Raw genomic sequence first — 19,152 nt, 5'->3', positions numbered from 1 at the left:
TGATCAGAATGCAAACTCGACATGTTTTAATCAATGAAAAGTAAAAAATAAACACTGTACATATCTGGAGTGCAGACTATTTAGTCACATTGGTTTAAAATCTTACCATATTGACTTCTTTGTACACAAGGAGGCAGTTTTAGGAAATCTTTGTCTTGATGATGTTTTTCTGAAAACACAATAACCTAAATCACAATTTGATTGTATGCCAGTTCTAAAAGTGGAAAACAAATGATGTGTTTGCCCCACTCAGTTTTTCATGAATTTAATTTTATCTTGCTTCAACACCACTAATAATCATTAAACCGATAACAGGAAATGGCTTGAAGTAGGAGTTCGTAAAAGTATTGTTATTATTTGAAATTAAGTTGTTGTTTTTTATAAAGTCTATCATAAACATTTGTAGATCCAAGTTTTTGGCCACGACATAAATCCTTACTCACTGAATGAAAATGTATGTAATTTTTTTTACCTGTAAAAGTTTTAGCTTCATCAAAAAGTGAAAATCACATAGCAATGGGTTCAGGAGAGTCGCATAAATCCGTTGTACGGGCTAAAATAACTTTAAGGAAATTGTTCTACTCATTTCTAAAAAACTGCAGAACCTCTGCAAGTATTATTTTAAGGGAAGCTTTCTACCATGATTATCTTTGAACCGTGTAATGGTGTAAGTTTAATGTAAATCTGCAGAATTTGTGTTTTGTGTCGTGCAAAAAGGACCCAATCCCTTTAAGTACATGTATGGGCACTTTAATGCCAAATAAACTTACTAAGCAATAAATTGCCCTAAGAAAATCTGTACAGCACAATTTACTTTTAAATGTATGCAACAAGCCATTGAAGTTATTTACAACTTCTAACAAGGACCGGAGGTCATTCTTAGCAACTGTTTGGGAAGATTAAGGCAACTTTGAAGCCTTCATTTGTCCACACAAGGGCAAAATAGACGAGTGTAAGCGTCTGAGGCTTAGAGTCCAACAAAGGGGTTGGAGCAAGGAGAGAAGACACCAACAACCTTGGTCCAATCACATTCTGATTTTTACATGTTCTTGTGATGACAAAGATATTTATCATTACAGATTTTCCTTCTTTATGTACAAATGTATCTTCAATAAAAAGTTTTTGTACAAGTACCGATATGAATTTCTAGTCCCAATAAATCAGTCCCACAATTTGATTTGTCCGTCCCATCCACAAGTGATGACTTTTGAGGTTTCATGCGGATGCCAGATACATCCTATGCATACAGAGTCATGGGCCTTGATGCGGCTGTACAGTTTGGTTGATTTCCAATCCCAGATATTCAGTTTCCCATCTGCATCTCCCGACACGACATAACTAGAAGAACAAATGTAACAATAAAATATTAGACATGTATAGAGATGATTGGCAATGGACAAATCTCTATGGAAACTCAAATGAAGCTAAAAAATACAAAATACAATTTTTCACTTGTTGATGTGTTATCTCAAACGTCAAAGATGTTAAACCTATATGTAGTTTTATATCATAGCGACTGTGTAGACAAAAAGGTACTAAAGAAGCACAGACAAACAATTTTTGTTAAATCACAAGACCAACATATGAAGCACCTTGTAAGGATTTAATGTGCTGCTGCTGCACATTCAGAACCACTGGGGCAAACCCCTTCTCTTAGAGATTTAGTGTAACTGGGTTCTTTTATGTGCATTACACAACACACAGGGTCTATGGCTTTAGTCTGAAGGACGAAGCAATAATGGCTAAGACTGGGGACACAAACCCACACTCTGCTGATCAGAATCACCAGAGCTTAAATCCGGTGCTCTTGACCGCTTTACTCCAACACGCCATTCTTTATTTTCCCACTGTTCCCCTTTTACAAATACTGGTGACTACTGCCACCCTACAATGACACACTGAAATAACTACATACCTCATATCAGGTGAAAAGTCCATCTGGCAAGCATATCCAGCTACCATATGTCCCTTGAATAGTTTCTTCTTATTGAGCCGGAAGCGATTATGAGCACCATAGATGAGGATCTGGTTGTCCATGGACTGGCAACCAAGCCATTTTCCTACCAAACAATACACAAATATTTGTATTAGTATCCTTACTTCGCATTTGATTTTTCATTTCATTTCATTATTGATAATAATAAGAAACCACATTTGTATAGCACATATCACTTTATAGTCCCTTTGTGCTGGATAGGAAAAAAGAAAACAACAGGTAAAGAAATACCGACGAAAGATTAAAGCCCGGTTCATACTTCCTGCGAATGCGAATGCGAAGCGAATCTTGACGTCACAAATTCGCTATGAACATTTCGCAGAAGTTGAACTCTGCTCTACTCCCTTGCGAATAATCACTGCGAAAGGAGGGTGTGATGTCAAATTCACGTCAAATGCGCTTCGCATTCGCATTCGCAGGAAGTATGAACCGGGCTTAACTAGTAATAAATGGTGAATAGATGAGATTTAAGGTGATTTTTTAATTGCCAAACTGTGACTGGGTGGAAGTGCCGACAAGGAACTTTGATTTGGAACGTAATAATTCTCGAAGGAGTTTATTTGTGAACTAGTTCCTGAAGATAAACTTGTGCTGTGCCTTGTATGGCATAAGTTTTTGTAACGGCATTAACAAATCTATGTGTGTACAATTCTATCATGAATGTTAAATCATTAAAATCAAAACAGCCAGCTCAATGGGCTAGCGTTTACTCTGTAATCACTTACCATTTTGACTCAACGTAACACTTGGCATTGAATGCATACTGGGGTCTGCAATGTATTTGTAATCCACAGGGATATCCCATTCCCAGACCCTCATACTCTTATCATCTGAAGTTGACACAAATCGCCGACTCTGATCCACAAATGTAATGGTGTTGACTGCACCAAGATGTCGGTCATACTCTTGCACTATTTCATTTTCACGCATATCCCACTGTTTGAATTAAAAAGAAAACAAATTGTTCATATAAATCATACTTCAATCTCAGACACTTTACTGAAAGAAAAGTTGTACCAAAGAGAGAGATCCAAAGGTATACATGATGGGCATCCTAACACCAGACTGAAAAATACTAAGAGCACATCCTGCCCTGTATATGCTATCAAAGTTGTTTTACATTATAAGGTCTTTCAATGCATGTCACATCAGCTTTGAAAGATGTGACGGTTTTACTTGTGCAAAACATAATGTGGTTGCATATTGTATGGTGGGCAAATCATAACTTATTTAGATATTCTTTAACCCTCCTACTGTCGGACCATTCACTAACATCCACTGTGAATGAACTATGTCACCCTACAATAACATACCATGTTTTGAAATCATCTAGCTGAACAGCAAAAACATGTAATACACAACCTGTGCAGTTGAATGCTTTCAAATTGCTGGTCGACTCAATTTACAAAGAGTAGGAGCATTAACGGCACAAGACACTATTGGTAATTACTCACAATAATTGTTAGCCTAAAAATTTACTTGTTAATGGTCAATGGAGAGCTGTTGATAGTATAAAACATTGTGAGAAACGGCCCCCTCCGAAGTAACGTAGTTTTCGAGAAAGAAGTAATTTTCCACTTAAATATTTTAATTTGATTTTGAGACCTCAAAATTAGATTTTGAGGTCTCGAAATAAAGCATTTAAAAAAAAAAATTGTGTGACAGTTTTTTCTTCTTCCATTATTATCTCGCAACCTCGATGACCAATTGAGTTTAAATTTTCACAGGTTTGTTATTTAATGCATATGTTGAGATACACCAAGTGAGCAGACTGGTCTTTGACAATTACCAAAGGTGTCCAGTGTCTTTATTAAGGAGAAATTAAGTCGATAATACACAATTCATTTCTCAAAGGAGACTCCATAAAGATATAAACCTAATGATAAAATTACGCTACACAAAATGTATTAAACCAAATAGATAGTTTTAAATGCTTACTTGTACTATTTTTTTGTCTGACATTCCAGCAAGGAAGAGATGTTGTTTATCTTCTTCTGGATGATACTTGACGCAATATGGCACTTTGCGATTTGTGTATCGACCCAAACATTGACCTGCATAATAACAATGTAAAGACGAACTAAATAGATTGCAAGAAAATGTCACCTGAAATATAACAAGACTTGAAAATGTAGAAATGTAACAAGACTTGAAAATGTAGCAAACAGCAACTAAATATAAACAATCATTGTGATGAATGAGTTTGATGAATGTAAACAATTCTTTAACACATCCTTTGAACTGTGACTAACGTCAGCCATGCAACTATGTTTTTGAAAAAAGAGGAACCTGCCAAGCCAAGCACACCAAACATTGTACAGTGTTTTCCAGTTTGTTATGGCACAAAAAAAGGAAAATCAGATGAATGCGTATTGTGATGAGTTGTGTCCAGCTCCAAAGGCACGTTTAGCGCTACAGATACTAACAGACCATCTTACCTGATTGTAACAAAATTTATCTCTCATTTTGCTAACCTCACAAGTAAAAATAAAATCTAAACACATTTACAAATACAGGCCAAATATTTTGACTTATAATAACTAAACTTTACCTGTTTCTGTGTCCCAAACTTTCAGGTAGCGATCATACGAGGCACTTATAAACTTTGACCCATCATTACTGAAGCATGCATCCCGGACGGCTTGTTTGTGTCCATTGAAGGTACGTATTAACTTTCTCTCATGGTAGACGTCCCATAACTGCATTTAATACATTGAAGGAATCAAACAAATCAATCCGGAAGTACAAGGAAAACCTTTACAAAATCTATAAATACAAGTACATTCTTGTTTTAGAAATATACACTAAATCCTTTAAAGAAAGTGTCTGCTTCTGAAAACAGAAAGTTACAGGAAAGAAATAAAATACTGAGGAATAGTATCATTACAAACTTTGTTTCTAAATGATACCATCTTAAAGTGAAGTAAAATAATTAACTGATTTTTGGGGTTGAACAAAGAATTGACTAGAGTGGGATTTGAACCAACGACCTCCGGATTACATGCCGGCACTCTACCAACTGAGCTATCTAGCCCTATGTTGGCGGCGTCCCTATTTTGTCAATATCTTTGTTATTATTTTAAAATAATTAACATTTAACATACCTTGATTTTGCTATCCATCCCACATGACAATAACAAGTGGCCAGACTGGGGGAACAACCTGATGGCTGCCACACCCTTTGTGTGCCCCGCCCATGTGTGAATGTGTTTTTTAGGAAGGTAGCACTTATCAGGTGGATCGGTTGTTCTCAGGTCAACATCAATGTCTTGAGGGATATGTAGATATGAACGGCCTTGGTAATCGTACATGTCTTTAACTTTGAGAAAAAGAGAAACATTGGAATAAAAAGTTAGTTCACTGTCAAGCAAAACACAATTTTGTTGAGAATTTCCCATCACAAAAATATTAACATTACTAGATCAAATGAAAGAAAATTATACAGATAAAACGTCTCATTTTATTCTGGAAATAGCAATTTTTGAAAAGTAAAAACGAATACCACAGGAACAGCATAGAGTTCTTATTGTGGCCATAATGATGACCCGAGTCGCAGTTGATTTAAATTCTTGAAATTCATTTTGCAATTAATAATTGATAAAGTAAAGTTAATCATAACTTACTGTGTAATGTAGTCTTCTCTTCTGCTGGTTTTTCATCAACCTTCTTGCCCTTTTTGTTCCTTTTTGATAAAATTTCATCCAATTCTACTTGTTCTTCCTGAAAATTAAATATATTTCACAGAATTAAGTATCTTGTGCTATAGTCGTTGGCACAATAAGGCGGTTTTACTAACAGTGTTAAAGGCAGTGGACACTACTGGTAATTAACCATTGCACGAGTAAAAGCAGTCAATATTTGTTTTATAACACCCCAAACATTTCTAAATACTGTACTATTATTATTAAGTTACAGACCTGAATGCTACAATCCACGGACGACGCGAATACAGATTGCAAACACTTTTACTTACTGTGTTCAATGTAGTGTAGTGCAGTCCGAAATGGTTACAGACTATTAATTTATCATCCTCGTACACGCAACGGACGTCTGGGTACTGCACGCCGTGTGCTAGTCTGTCGGACTAGCGCACAGCGCCCTGTGCTAGTCTTCGGACTAGCGCATGGCAAACCGACGCACTATCACACGGCCGTCGTCTAGCAAAACTAAGACATGTCATGTGACGCGCTCTAAACCAATGAGCAGGCAGAATACTTGCAAGGGGTGTTATAATACAAAACATTGTGAGAAACGGCTCCCTCTAAAGTGACGTAGTTTTCGAAGAAAGAAGTAATTTTCCACAAATTTGATTTCGAGACCTGATGTTTAGAATTTTAAGGTCTCAAAATCAAGCATTCAAAGGGTGTTTTTTTTTTTCATAGTTACCTCGCAACTCCCACGACCAATTGAGCTCGAGTTTTCACAGGTTTGTTATTTTATGCATATGTTGAGATACACCAAGTGAGAAGACTGGTCTTTGACAATTACCAATGAGGCCACTGCCTTTAAGAGTCATCATACTATAAAGTAATTCTGTGTACCTAGGCCTATACAAATTTCAGTATAGTCACATTTTCAAAATAATTGTACCTCTGATGGTTTTGCTACTGTCTCTTCATCAACATATTTCCCCCAAGGTCCTTCAAAGTTATCAATCTCTGATGCATCATTTTTTTGAACTCTTTTCCTCTTGTCTCCTGGCCGGGCTTGTTTCTTTTCAAATACTGTCTTGGCTGAGAACAAAGGAAATAAATTAGTAGTAATGGAAGTAATAAACAATTTACTCTATTAAAAAATATGATTAAATATCATAAAAGAAGAAGGATTAGGACTGCATTGCGACTTTTTTTAATAGTTGCATAGAAACTGCCACCCAAAGCTTGCCAGACAGTACATGTATTATTATTAATAATTACCTTCAGCAGCATTCTCTGTATCAGGTGTCCCAACATATTTGGTCTCCCCAGTGTCCATACTGCTTGGGTCAACAGCAAAACCTTTAATGACAAATCGTTAGCAAATTGTTAACAAGTAAAATGAGTTTTGTGTGATATTTGTATTGAACAAAACAAAAGGCCAAACAGAAATCTAACACAACAGGACTGCACTTTAATCAACTGAGACAAAGAATCGACAAATAAATGTACCCTGGTTCGGTCCAGTTAGAAAATATTTGTTCTTACCATAACTCGTAAATGTCCTTCTCTGGTTTTCAAACTGGAAGTGGTTAAAGTGTGCATCCTCAGTGAAGCCAGCTAACATATTTTTTTTAGCAGCTTGTTGTTGTGTCTTGAAGGGGTTAGCTGGACCAACCTGGCAAATTAATCAAATTTGTATCAGTTTATAAAGCACACATATAATTCTGTTTTCCTTATTCAAAAACTCATCTTATCATCCTTTTTAAACAGATGATTGTGACATTCAGTGTCAAATCAACAAATGGAGACACACATGGCACCTCTCAGATTTAAATGTGGAAATGCACACACAAAAATTCCATCTTCAAGTCATTTCCGAACTATAGGCCCCTATAGTAACTACAGTGTAACAGTTTTCAGAATATTGGTTGACTTGACAGTGACAAGGAATGACCAAACTATAAACAAATTTAGCAAATACATTAATTTCTCAGACAAGAAAAAGAAGACAAGGTTGTAATATACCTGTGGTGCAAACAGTTGATCATACTGTGGGTTGAAACTTAACTGCTTTGTTGAAGGATCAAGAGGTTGTATCGTTCCAACATCTTCCTAACATTACAATGTAATAAAACAGGAAAAATAGAATCAAACAACTGGTAACTTACTTTTATTTTTAGATTAATAGTTCAGAGTTTTCTGTAGGCTGTTTAATTTTTGGGTGGGCCCTAATATTTTAGAATTCAGAACTTAATCACGGTGAAATCTTGCCTATTTAATTTCACGAGCACAGCTGATTTAAAAATGGAAAAGCTAGATTTCACCGAGTGAGCATGACATTGACAATGAACAAATGAAATGCATTTAATATATGTATCAAGTTTTTATATAGTCGCATACAAAGGAAAGCATTGTCATTTGAAAATGGTTAACAGTAAACACAAAAAATATACAATTGACACAGAAACTCATCCCTCATCCACCCCACACTCTGATTCTGAGGCGGGTTACATAATCGCAATAACAACTAGGTAATCTAGTTTAATCGTGGAGGTAGAAATTCCTACCTCCATACCCCCCCCCCAAGGTTTAATAAATATTTAGCATATTATTATTAGGCATTTAGTTTAGTGGAGTTACTTCGAATCGAAGTTCGGTTATTCGGAGGCCGCCGCTCGCCGGGCAGGCAACTCGCAGTTTTCTGCCGCATCTCATCGGTCTTCCTATGGAAAAGTTTCCGTACAGCACCACCACTTTTTCATTCGATATGAAATAATATAGTATATAAAATAGGAATATGATGTTCACTTGCGTTCAGCAGGGACAGAAGTGTACCTGCATGGGGTACATTTTATTGTGACTACACTTGCCACTCAGCAGTGCACTACTGAATGAACCTGAACAGAGTGTTGAACATGTCGAGTGATATGATTGTACCATGGTCACAATGAAATTGATCATCGATGCGATATTTACGCGACGGTCAGACGGGATACATCGTCATCTGATCATGTAATACAACGAACCTTATTTTCGACTGCAGGAGCTGCATTGAGTTGCAATCGAGACTGAAGTTTTAAGACATTGTTTCCTGTGTTTAGAGGTTTCAGATGAGCTGTAGCATCCTCACAAACTTCGTCCGATTCGCTACCATTATCACTTTCATCACTTCCATAAGCTTGCAATGCGCTGATTGCCGCCATGTTGATCTCGTATGAGCTTGGTGTCTATTAAAACGGATGGAGTACGAGTCGTCACACGCGCAGGTCACGTATGATTTGAACCCTATAACCTATCCCGTAAGATACGAACATATTTAAAGGGTTGTTTTTATTCGACGGGGTGAGATCCCAATCATAGCCCTCCATAAACATTCATAAGTGTTCATCTTTCTTGATGTGTTCCTCTGTAATTTTTAAATTGTTTAAATGCCCCCTATTTGCCAAAGTTTTTAATGGTACATTTCTAAAATGTTCTCATTGTCGATTGCTTATTTTATGTTGCATTTATATACCTAAAGGGATTGCCCTTTTGGATAGTGATTTGGTTCCCTTTTGGGCAATCTTTAGGCTTTTTTTATTTTATGTCTCTCGCACATAAAATGTAGGATTTAAAAACATTAAGAAAACAATGAGAGACTCTCACTGTTTTCTTAATTTTTAAATTTCTACATTTTTTGTTATTGTTGCTGTGTGTTTTTGATGTTTTAAAGCCTGAAATAATAAATAATTAAATAAATAAATAGGCAAAAATAAGACCTGCACGGGTTTTTTTTAAGTAAAGAAAAAAAAACTATGTATGTTATATTCTATCAATCAATATCCGAATTTCCACAATACATGTACTTATTTTCATCACTATTTTTGTTATATATCGAGGATTTGATGATAGTTTGAAAGTGATACACAAAAAAAGTAGAAATGTTATCTTTAATATAGGAAAAAGCCGAATTTGAATTACTGGGGGAAAACCCATGACATCACAGGGCGGTGCCCTTTAAACAATAGTTGGCTGGATCGGTCACATTACAGTATAGCAGACAAGATGGCGAACACAATTGTGGAATATATGCACGAACATGGAGGATACAGATGCGGATATTGTGGCAACCCCGACTCGAATTTCTCCCATGGTTAGTGTCATGAAGATTGTTGATTTAGTGGAGAAACGTTGTATGGATATGTTTTTCAGTGACATTGCAGTTTCTCATTATTTTGTGGAAATAGAAAGTGACAATTGAATGACAGCACATTGGGCCATGGTTGGACCACGGTGGTGCTGCTCTGGCTGGCTGCCCGGCCGGCCGGCCGGCCGCGGAGGCCGCCGCTCGCCGGGCAGGCAACTCGCAGTTTTCTGCCGCCTCTAATCGGTCTTCCCATATTCTGGCAGTTTACACTTTTGGGTAATACAGCTGCCTTCACGATACTCTGTGGGCAATAAATAAAGTCAATATATTGTGAGGCAGAAATATAGCCCCATAATAATATTTAAATTAAACTAAAAAATAAAATAGTGTCAACAAGTCTAATGAATGATTATTTTGATTAGTAGGTAGATCGACTAAGTAATGTAATTGGTCCTCTTGCCCATCCCACATAGCACCAGGCAGGAAGTGTAATGCATTGTCAAATAGAAACTCAACAATTTGCTAAACTATTTTCCACTGCATATGTTTCTTCAGGCTGTGGTAAAAGCCACTTGAGCTTAATGTTTACTTATAATTTTATATGCGCATGAATGAGATCAATGAAAAATATAAAAGAACAGGAATGTACACTTACACAATTGCTTGCACATAATCAGTTTAAAGCACTGTCCACAATTAGTTGGACAGTGGTGGGTGACAACTGGGGGAAAAACTTGAAATTTTTTAAATTATTTCTATTCGAAAACACTTTCTAATGCATCACACATGCTGATGTTTTGTGGGTATGGCCAAGAAGAAGAGGGATTCGAGCCTATCGGCACTATTTATTTATGGGGCTAGGAAGTAGGTCTTCAATTTGTTTGTTCTTTTGATTTATTCAAAAATTCACTTCAAAAATTAAATTTGTTATATTTATTATCAATTTTGGTTTTTTTTCTTTAGGGATGTGGGCACATGCGTTAAGTTGTCAGGACTACCAAGACCTTATTGACCGAGGATGGAGAAGGTACACCTTAACGCTTATCTTGTTTGCTGACATTTTTCATGTGTAACTTTAAAAAACTATTATGTGATGTGCTATGGTATGAACTGGATATTATTATTAATTATATTTTACAATGAATAATCCCAGACAGTATGATTTTCCAAGGTTCTGTTAAAAAAAAAACCAGTGTTTTTAAATCAGTGGTGAAATTGCAATGCAAGTGTTGTTAAATTTACATTTTTTTGTGAAACCATAAATCAATTGATATATTATTACTAAGGGAAGGGTAGCGACGAGTTCTTACACGGCCGTTTAAAGCCGGCAGGGTCGATTTGCCGTGTGATAAAGGCCCGAGCGAGGGCCTTTAGCGCACAGCAACGACCCTGCAAGGTTTCAAACGGCTGTTAAAGGATCTGGGTATTTTTTCAAAATGTCCATAGATTTACATTAAACTTACAGGGTTTGAAGATAATGATAGTGGAAAGCTTCCCTTCAAATATTACTTACTGAGGTGCTGTAGTTTTTGAGAAATGAGTAAATAAATGTCATGAAAAAACGTTTGTAAATGATTAAAATAATTTTCGTCTCATGAGACGGAAATTATTTTAATGACATTGTTTTACTCATTTCCCCAAAACTACAGCACCTCAGCACGTAGTATTTTCAGGGAAGCTTTCTACTATCATTATCTTCAAACTGTAAGTTTAGTGTAAATCTGTGGACATTATGTTTTTGGTCCTACAAAAGTTACATAGACCCTTTAAGAACGAGTCACTACTCTATTATTCCCATTCATAAATGCGCTTTCAGTAAAAACAAACGTTGAAAAAATACAATTACAGACACTTTGACAGTTGAAAATTTGAGGTTTGAAATGTTTTTTTCAAAAACTTGTGAAGAGTCTTTGTGCGCGTGGGTTGTGTGTACGCACGCGCGTTTAGAAATAGATTACGCGCGCACGTTTAGAAGTAGATTACACGCTGTTACTAATAGCTATGAATTGCGTCCCGCGTGATAATCTTGCGCCTGACACTCGGAAGCCAGCCGGTTATAAACACTGGTCATTATCAACCGTTTAAACACCCCCACGTGACGCGCTTTCCACCAATAGAGAAACTGTCTTGGGTATTTATGAATGGTTTAAACAATGGGTTATAAGCAATCAAATTTTGTTTAAACAATTGAGTTTCCAAAACATAAATTGTTCAACCTCTGTCTATCTTTTCTCAGGAGTGGAAGTTACCTCTACAAGCCTTTGATGGATAAGATGTGTTGCCCATGCTTTACCATCAGATGTGCCGCATTGGAGTTTAAACCTAGTAAATCTCAGAAGAAAGTCATAAAGAAAACTATAAGGTCTTTAAACTTGTTATCATTGATTGCTTTATGAATTTATTGTCTTAAAGGCACTGGACTCTATTAACAGGCGATTACTCAAAACAATTTTAAGCATAAAAACTTATTGGTACTAACGAGCAATGGAGAGCTGCTGATCTGGTAGTATAACAAATTGTGAGAGACGGCTTCTTCTGAAGTAACGTTGTTCTTTAGAAAGAGGTTGTTTCTCACTCAAATAATAAAATACTTAACCAAAAGTCTTTATTAGGCGTCTGAAAGCACACAAATGTTTTGCGCTACAGGGGTGTTTTTTCTTTCATTATTTTCTTGCAACTTTGATGACCAATTGAGCGCAAATTTTCACAGGTTTAGTATTTTATGCTTATGTTTGGATACACCAAGTGAGAACACTGGTCTTTGAAAATTACCAAAAACATTCTTGGCTACCTGTTTTTCATAAAGGACATCACATACCGTGAGAACATAATATAACTTATTTGGTTTTTGTTTGGCTAGGTACCTTGTGTCTGGAGAAAAACCAGACTGCAACAAACCACTTTCTGAAGACCCCACTAAAGTTGAAGATGAGGAAATATCAGCTGGAACATCTGAACATCCTGCACAGGAGAAGGAACTACGAAAGATGACATCTGCAGCAGCAAAAATGGCTTCAACATCAGTAGCTTCAGCAGCTGAAACATCATTCAAGTCTAAAAGTACTGAAAGGACTGAAAGGACAGAAGGACAGAACATGGCAGACCACAAAGTAGTTCAAAACCGAAAGTCTAATGTTAAGGAGAAAGAGCGAGGTGGTTTATCAGTGAAAAGAGAACCAAGACCAGGTGAGATTACTCTGCAAATTACTCTACCAATGTTCCTTTCAAAGATCAAACAAAGTCAAAGGGTTGTTGGTGTAGGCATGGAGGTAAAACAAATCTTCTGTATAGTAGATCCGTTGTTGACCTGGTGCCTAAAACACTTGTATTGTTACTCCATTGTGCAAAGTTTAATTTTTGTTTGATGGTTGTATGGCTTCTGACTGGCCCTCCCGATCAATGATACTGACAAAATAGGGACACCGCCAACATAGGGCTAGGTAGCTCAGTTGGTAGGGCGCCTGCAAGTTAATCCGGATGACATTGGTTCAGTTTCCACTCTAGTCAATTTAATTTGTTGAATCCCAAATAATGTTTGACTGGTCAATAAAATATTGTTTTTGCCTCTACCCTACCCCAATAAAACAGTTAATTTTTTACTTCCAACATTGGCCATTCAGACACAACTATGTAAAATTAGATACTATTTTTTTACTGCATACTACTTAAAGCATTGACTATGGTTTGATGTTTAAATTTTGACATGATCACATATACAGGTGTTGGTGCAGACCAGTCAAAGCCCCAGTGCAAAAAGGCTAAGGAACTCAGACGTCAGAAGAGAATGGAGCGTTTGTCTCAAGCTGGTACTGATGCAGAACCTGTTGACAAGAAGCAACCGAATGAGCCAAAATCATTGGAGGAGCTTATCGAGGAAGCTGAAAAAGCTTCACATGGTCATAAGCACAAACTTGAGGTATGATGATGGACAAACCTTAATATTGTATGACCACTTCTGTCCTGTCAAGCACCCACAAACCATATTTTGGTGGTGCACTTCTCATCAATAATTTCACAATGTATTTTTTGATAAACAAATTATTTAGTTTATTTATTTATGCGAAAAGTAGTTAATGGCCTGGCGTTTCTACCCTAGCAAAGTTTTCTCCAAGGTTAAGACTGTATTTATCTCAATTTTGTGTGGACTATTTTTATTGTATTTTTTAAATAAGTAAAGTGGAATTTTGTTTCCATGCTTTGTGATGACACGTCTCTATTTTAAACAACAGGTAAGGTATGTGCGGTCCAGCCCCATGAGTTCTAAGTTTGAGCAAACTTTCAAAGAGAGTTACAGTATCTACCACAAGTACCAAACCATAATACATAAAGACCCTCCCAGCAAGCCGTCTGAGAAACAGGTATTATAATGTGCTTAAGGGTGGTTAGAACAGTTGTACACTATGTCTCTTCTCAATGTTGATCCCTTTCTTTGTCTGTAGGAGTAAAAACAAAAATCAAAGGTCATACCGTATCTAAAATCTAAAAGATGTTGTCAATGACATGAGCGATGTTAGTCTCATGCCACAAATTTTACAAAGATTTTGAATTATAGATATCTGTCATAATTTGTTTTAACCATTCCATACGAACCTGGCTTTTATTACATGAGGCCTCCCTCATTAAATTTACTAGAATGAAAAGCATTTAGGACTGAAATCCTTTGGTTTTTATTAGAAGCGACGTTTGTTTTCAAATATCTGGGTTTTTTTTTATGTGAATCAGTTTTTATCGATATCCAGCCACCCTGCACATTATAGTACCTTTTTGGACAGAACCAATCAATTATGAAAAAAGTATTTACCTGTACTGACCTTTGCTTTTGTTTTTCCTCCGTTTATTCTCACCTCTATTTATGTAACCCTGACACTTTAATCACTTCTGTATCACTATGTCTGTATGTCTGACCATCCTGTCTGTGTACTGTAATGGCTTGACCACCCACGTCTGTCTTTGTGTGTCAATGTTTATTACCCCCCATCTCATTGACAAAACTACCAAGAACAGTTCAAACTAGTGCGATCGCATCCAGCCAGCAGGGAATTTCAGGAAACCTTCAAGGAATCACACCTCATTTTTGCCAAGTATCAAAGAACTATTCATAAAGAACCTGATGATGAATGCGGGGAAACAGATGTAAGTTGCACTTCAGAATCCTCAAACTATCAACATGAGAAGTTAAGTTATTCAATAACTAAAAGGAACAATTCATGTCTTCATAGCAAGAGAAGACGATACACATTAAAAGGATATCTTGCAAAATTAAGTATTCATATAACATGCTCAAAGTGAAATTGGACATACCATGCATGTGTTACACATAATAAGTCTGTGCTTGGGTATAAAAGAACTAACAGAACTGAACACAAGTCTACTAATTCTATATTGGCCCATCCCATTGTAAATAACGATGAGTTCACCGCTGAGTTCTATTAATGTTTTCTTTATCCCCTCAGTTCAAAAGATTCCTAGTTGATTCTCCACTGAGAGAGGAACATTCGCCTGGGGCTCCGGAATGTGGATATGGTTCTTTCCATGAACATTTCATCCTTGATGGTAAAATCATTGCAGTTGGAGTCATTGATATTCTTCCCAGCTGTGTGTCATCAGTGTACTTCTTCTATGATCCTGACTACAGTTTCCTATCACTTGGAACCTACTCGGCACTCCGGTAAGCTCACTCAACATCCAAGGCAAACTACACAAACTTGATGACAAGATAATAAAAGGACTTATTTTAGTGCAACCATGAGTGCATTTTGGCGGTTGTAACCAAAAACTGTTTCACTCAATGGCCTATGAATTACCAGTGGCAAACTCAACCACAACAGTTATTGGTTATGACTGCCGAAATGCACCCCAAGGTTGATCTATAACCATTCATGTGTAGAGAGAGATAAATATCTTGCTTTGTTTGAAACAAGCAATGGAGAGCTGTTGAGAAAGAAGTTATTTCTCACTAAAATATCTGAGTTGAACTCAAGACTTCAGCTGGGGTCTCGAAATCAAGCATCTGAAAGCATACAGCTTGTGTGACGGGTGTTTTTTCTTCCATTATCAACTCGCAACTTTGCCAACCATCTGAGTTCAAATTTTCACAGGTTTGTTATTTTATGCATATGTTGAGATACACAAAGTGCAAGGACTGGTCTTTGACAATTACAAGTGGTGTCCAGTGCCTTTAAAACTGATAATACTTCTTTTTTATTATAGGGAACTTGAGTTTACCAGATTACTACATCTGCAAGCACCAAAGATAGTCCACTACTACATGGGTTTCTACATTCACTCGTGCATCAAAATGAGATACAAGGTATAGACAGTTATCATTTAGTCCATTTAAATAAATTGCCTTTTGTCCAGTCGAACCATATCCTACAACTTACTGTTTTATTTTCTGTGTCATAACACGATCCAGACTCTAGTCATGTATGAGGACACATTTCTCACAGCCACATACTTCTAAACTTTTAAGTGTAGACTGTTGAAACTCTGAATGAGGAGCCAAACTTGGGATATAACTCTTTTAAAAGCTTTAAAATGTCATGGTTTTATTTGTGTTTGTTATCAGGGTCGTTATAAGCCATCATTTCTGCTATGTCCTGAAGCGTACAACTGGCATCCTATTGAGCGATGTTTTCCTAAGTTAGAAGCCAGCAAGTATGCTCGACTAGATGAAACTGATGCAGGTAGGTCTGCATCCCAGAAAACAAATTAAAAGCTGAATGTGTTATTATGCTGTAATAATAATATACAATTCAATTCAATTGAATAATACACAATTCAAATCAATTGAATTGAATTGTATACTATTTCTTGGCCTTTTAGGTAAAACATACTTAATTCTGAATCTTTTTTTTGCATACAAAGTACATTCCAACGTCTGTAAGCAGGTCTGCACTAACTTTAACAAAATGTTTTTTAGTAACGTGACTTCCATTTGTTTCTACATTTATCTTTGCCTTGTATTTAAAAACATTTTTACTTAAAGTGCATACTTGTTTGTTAAATGTTTAGCTGTTGTTATACAAACTTTGATTTGTTTCCCTTAAACTACAGTTGACACACCTGTTCAGCTTGAACATGTGAGGATCCTTCATATGCAGACAGCCATGCAATATCCTGACTACCGAACATTTGTCCCTCATGCTGATGATGAACAGGAGGTCAAAGAATATGCTCAATATGTTGGCAAAACCTGTGCTGGAAGAATGCTGCTGTACAGACAATGACAATTCAAGGCAGGTTTTAAATGAATAACTGTTCTTAATACCAATAGTCATTTGGGGATTTGCAATAGCAGTGTAGCAGCCAAAGAGTCCATTTAAAAAAATGGCAGTCAATTGGAAATTGTTGGATTTCACAACTAGATCCACAAAAACTTGGCAGCACTCTTTATTGTGAATTACCAAAAGTGATTGGAGAGTTCACCTCAAATCAACACAACAACACAACAACACAACATCATCCTGGGCGAACATGTTGCTCAACTAATCCACAGTAATCAACATAAATTGATGGAGCTGGTTTAACAGAGCGGCTTATTATTAGCGCTTCAGAAATCTCTAAAGGTAATATTGACGTAGATCAACTAGCAATGAAGATACAATGAGACAAAGGAAAAGGCATACAAAGTAATGAGTTCAGTGTGTGAGATATTCAGGAGTAGGTATGTCATTAGAATACATATCCAATTTGGAGAGGAATGATACAACAGTTTAGAGAGAATTTCTTGAAGAGAAATTGCTTGAGATGTTATGTAGGAGTAATCGACCAAGAATTGTGTGTGTGGTGCGCAGGAACAAAAAGTAAAGATGTACTGCAGTGCACATGGATTAGGATTGGTTTGAAGAAACAAATTAAAGTAAAACGTACTAGTCTTAGAGCATGTGACTAGTCTTATTATCTGGACATCAACAATAACGCACAGCTGTTGAATGTCTTATACAAACTACATGGAAATATTTGCCACAACTTGGCTATGGAAAAAAACCCAAGTACCTGCAAGAAAGCACTCTGCCTCTAATGGGAACGTGTTCCTGTACACTAGTATGACTTTGACTACTGGGGTTAGTTTGATATTAGACTTCCCTTCCTAAATGTGTTTGGCTTTGATATCATCAAACCTCTGGTTTGTTCAGGATGATTGCATACCAAGGACATCAAGACAAGTAATGTGGATGTCAGTAGTAAATTGTAATGAATCTTCATCGAAAAATTACTTCATCATTAACAGTTGTGCAAGATTTTAGAATGAATAGCTATTTCATAGTCCATTGAAATGAAATAGCACCCTCTGTTGACACAGCTATCATTATCAAGAAACGTTGATGTCCAGCTGTTTTAAAAGAAACGATTTACATCCCTATAAATTTCAATTTGTGGTGAACAGTTTGATGATTCTGAAAGGAACTTGTAGTGAAAAATAAGTTAAATCTTGTTTTACTTGAAGTTTCGATGCTAGTTTTTAAAATTAATACATGTAGGTAACATAGTTTTAAGATCTACTTGAGTTGTTGGTCAATACTGCTGTACAGAAAAAAATTGTCTGTTTATTTTTGTGTTTTGTGATGTCTTAAGTTTCATTAAACATGAGAGTTTGTGCATTTTTTACTTTATATTTTGTTTTATTTGTGTCATTTTTGTTTTTCTTTATTTCTGCTGACACATCAATGTTTAATCACATAACTTGAGACAGCAACTTATGTTTGATTCCAAGGTAGTATCTAGTCTGGTATTGCCATGTGAACAAGTTTGCAGAAGAAAGGGATTATGCCTAAACAAATATTCTGTCTTTGATCTTTGTAATAAATCCACACTAATAGTAATGGTTAATTTTTGTTAGGCGATAAGACTGTTTGACCATAGAGAAAGGGCCTTTGACAGACTTGTTTATTCCATGGTGCAATGGCGCCCTCTAGTGATTTACTCTTTTATTTGTAGATGTAGAACCTGCACAATGAGTTCAGGGATGATCATTATCCACGCTACTGTTTGAGCTCTGCTACCAATACCATTCATGTCTCCAGTAAATTTTAGTTTTTTAAAGGTTTTCTATGTAAAATTGATCCTTACAGAAGTTTTAGGGTGGGCTTTCTCTTCTTGAGGTGGGGTATTGTATTTACATGTTCATGCTTTAATGTACAGCTGTTGATCTGCATACATGGCGCCCTCAAGTCTGTGCCTAGAGCAGAAGAGTGTCTTATGAAAAAAAATGATGTGAGCTTTGCATTGTCTAAATTCTGATTGAAGGTTTGGGAATCTCTTTGTAGTGGCCTAAACTGTTTATGGACCAATTGCTGATATCCATTTGTAAGACAGGTGCAATAATATTGGTTGACATGGTTGATTTGAAATAATTACATTCTTGTTTTATTAATGAATCACTGTGTATA

At 36.4% G+C, this 19,152-nt stretch overlaps 2 protein-coding genes across 5 annotated transcripts in view; one reads left to right on the top strand and one right to left on the bottom strand.

Moving 5' to 3' along the window:
* LOC117296284 (pre-mRNA-processing factor 17-like) lies at nucleotides 1-8,855 on the bottom strand. The gene is made up of 12 exons (XM_033779130.1): nucleotides 8,661-8,855; nucleotides 7,660-7,746; nucleotides 7,180-7,309; nucleotides 6,913-6,993; nucleotides 6,587-6,729; nucleotides 5,620-5,716; nucleotides 5,101-5,315; nucleotides 4,548-4,695; nucleotides 3,935-4,050; nucleotides 2,722-2,932; nucleotides 1,916-2,060; nucleotides 1-1,338 (listed from the first exon to the last, which is right to left on the bottom strand). The coding sequence occupies exons 1-12, from the start codon at nucleotides 8,835-8,837 to the stop codon at nucleotides 1,161-1,163; spliced, it is 1,728 nt and encodes a 575-aa protein (XP_033635021.1). The 5' UTR covers nucleotides 8,838-8,855; the 3' UTR covers nucleotides 1-1,160.
* The window catches only part of LOC117296286 (arginyl-tRNA--protein transferase 1-like), a 32,427-nt gene continuing 17,860 nt past the window's right edge, over nucleotides 4,586-19,152 (top strand). Inside the window, exons 1-10 of one of the 4 annotated variants that reach the window (XM_033779135.1) lie at nucleotides 4,586-4,657; nucleotides 10,724-10,787; nucleotides 11,997-12,122; nucleotides 12,621-12,946; nucleotides 13,480-13,676; nucleotides 13,990-14,118; nucleotides 15,214-15,428; nucleotides 15,971-16,070; nucleotides 16,329-16,446; nucleotides 16,817-18,375. In XM_033779135.1, coding sequence (XP_033635026.1) covers nucleotides 10,726-10,787; nucleotides 11,997-12,122; nucleotides 12,621-12,946; nucleotides 13,480-13,676; nucleotides 13,990-14,118; nucleotides 15,214-15,428; nucleotides 15,971-16,070; nucleotides 16,329-16,446; nucleotides 16,817-16,989 — 1,446 coding nt within the window. In that variant the 5' untranslated portion in view covers nucleotides 4,586-4,657; nucleotides 10,724-10,725 and the 3' untranslated portion in view covers nucleotides 16,990-18,375. Of the gene's footprint in view, nucleotides 4,658-9,659; nucleotides 9,767-10,723; nucleotides 10,788-11,996; nucleotides 12,123-12,620; nucleotides 12,947-13,479; nucleotides 13,677-13,989; nucleotides 14,119-14,764; nucleotides 14,894-15,213; nucleotides 15,429-15,970; nucleotides 16,071-16,328; nucleotides 16,447-16,816; nucleotides 18,376-19,152 lie in introns of those variants that run through there. The other 3 variants (XM_033779134.1, XM_033779133.1, XM_033779132.1) reach the window with 3 other exon arrangements.

The sequence above is a fragment of the Asterias rubens genome, chromosome 11 (assembly GCF_902459465.1).
Source record: "Asterias rubens chromosome 11, eAstRub1.3, whole genome shotgun sequence".
Lineage (NCBI taxonomy): Eukaryota > Metazoa > Echinodermata > Asteroidea > Forcipulatida > Asteriidae > Asterias > Asterias rubens.
Note: the sequence above shows the minus strand (reverse complement) of the source record. Positions and strands in the feature narration are given on the sequence as shown.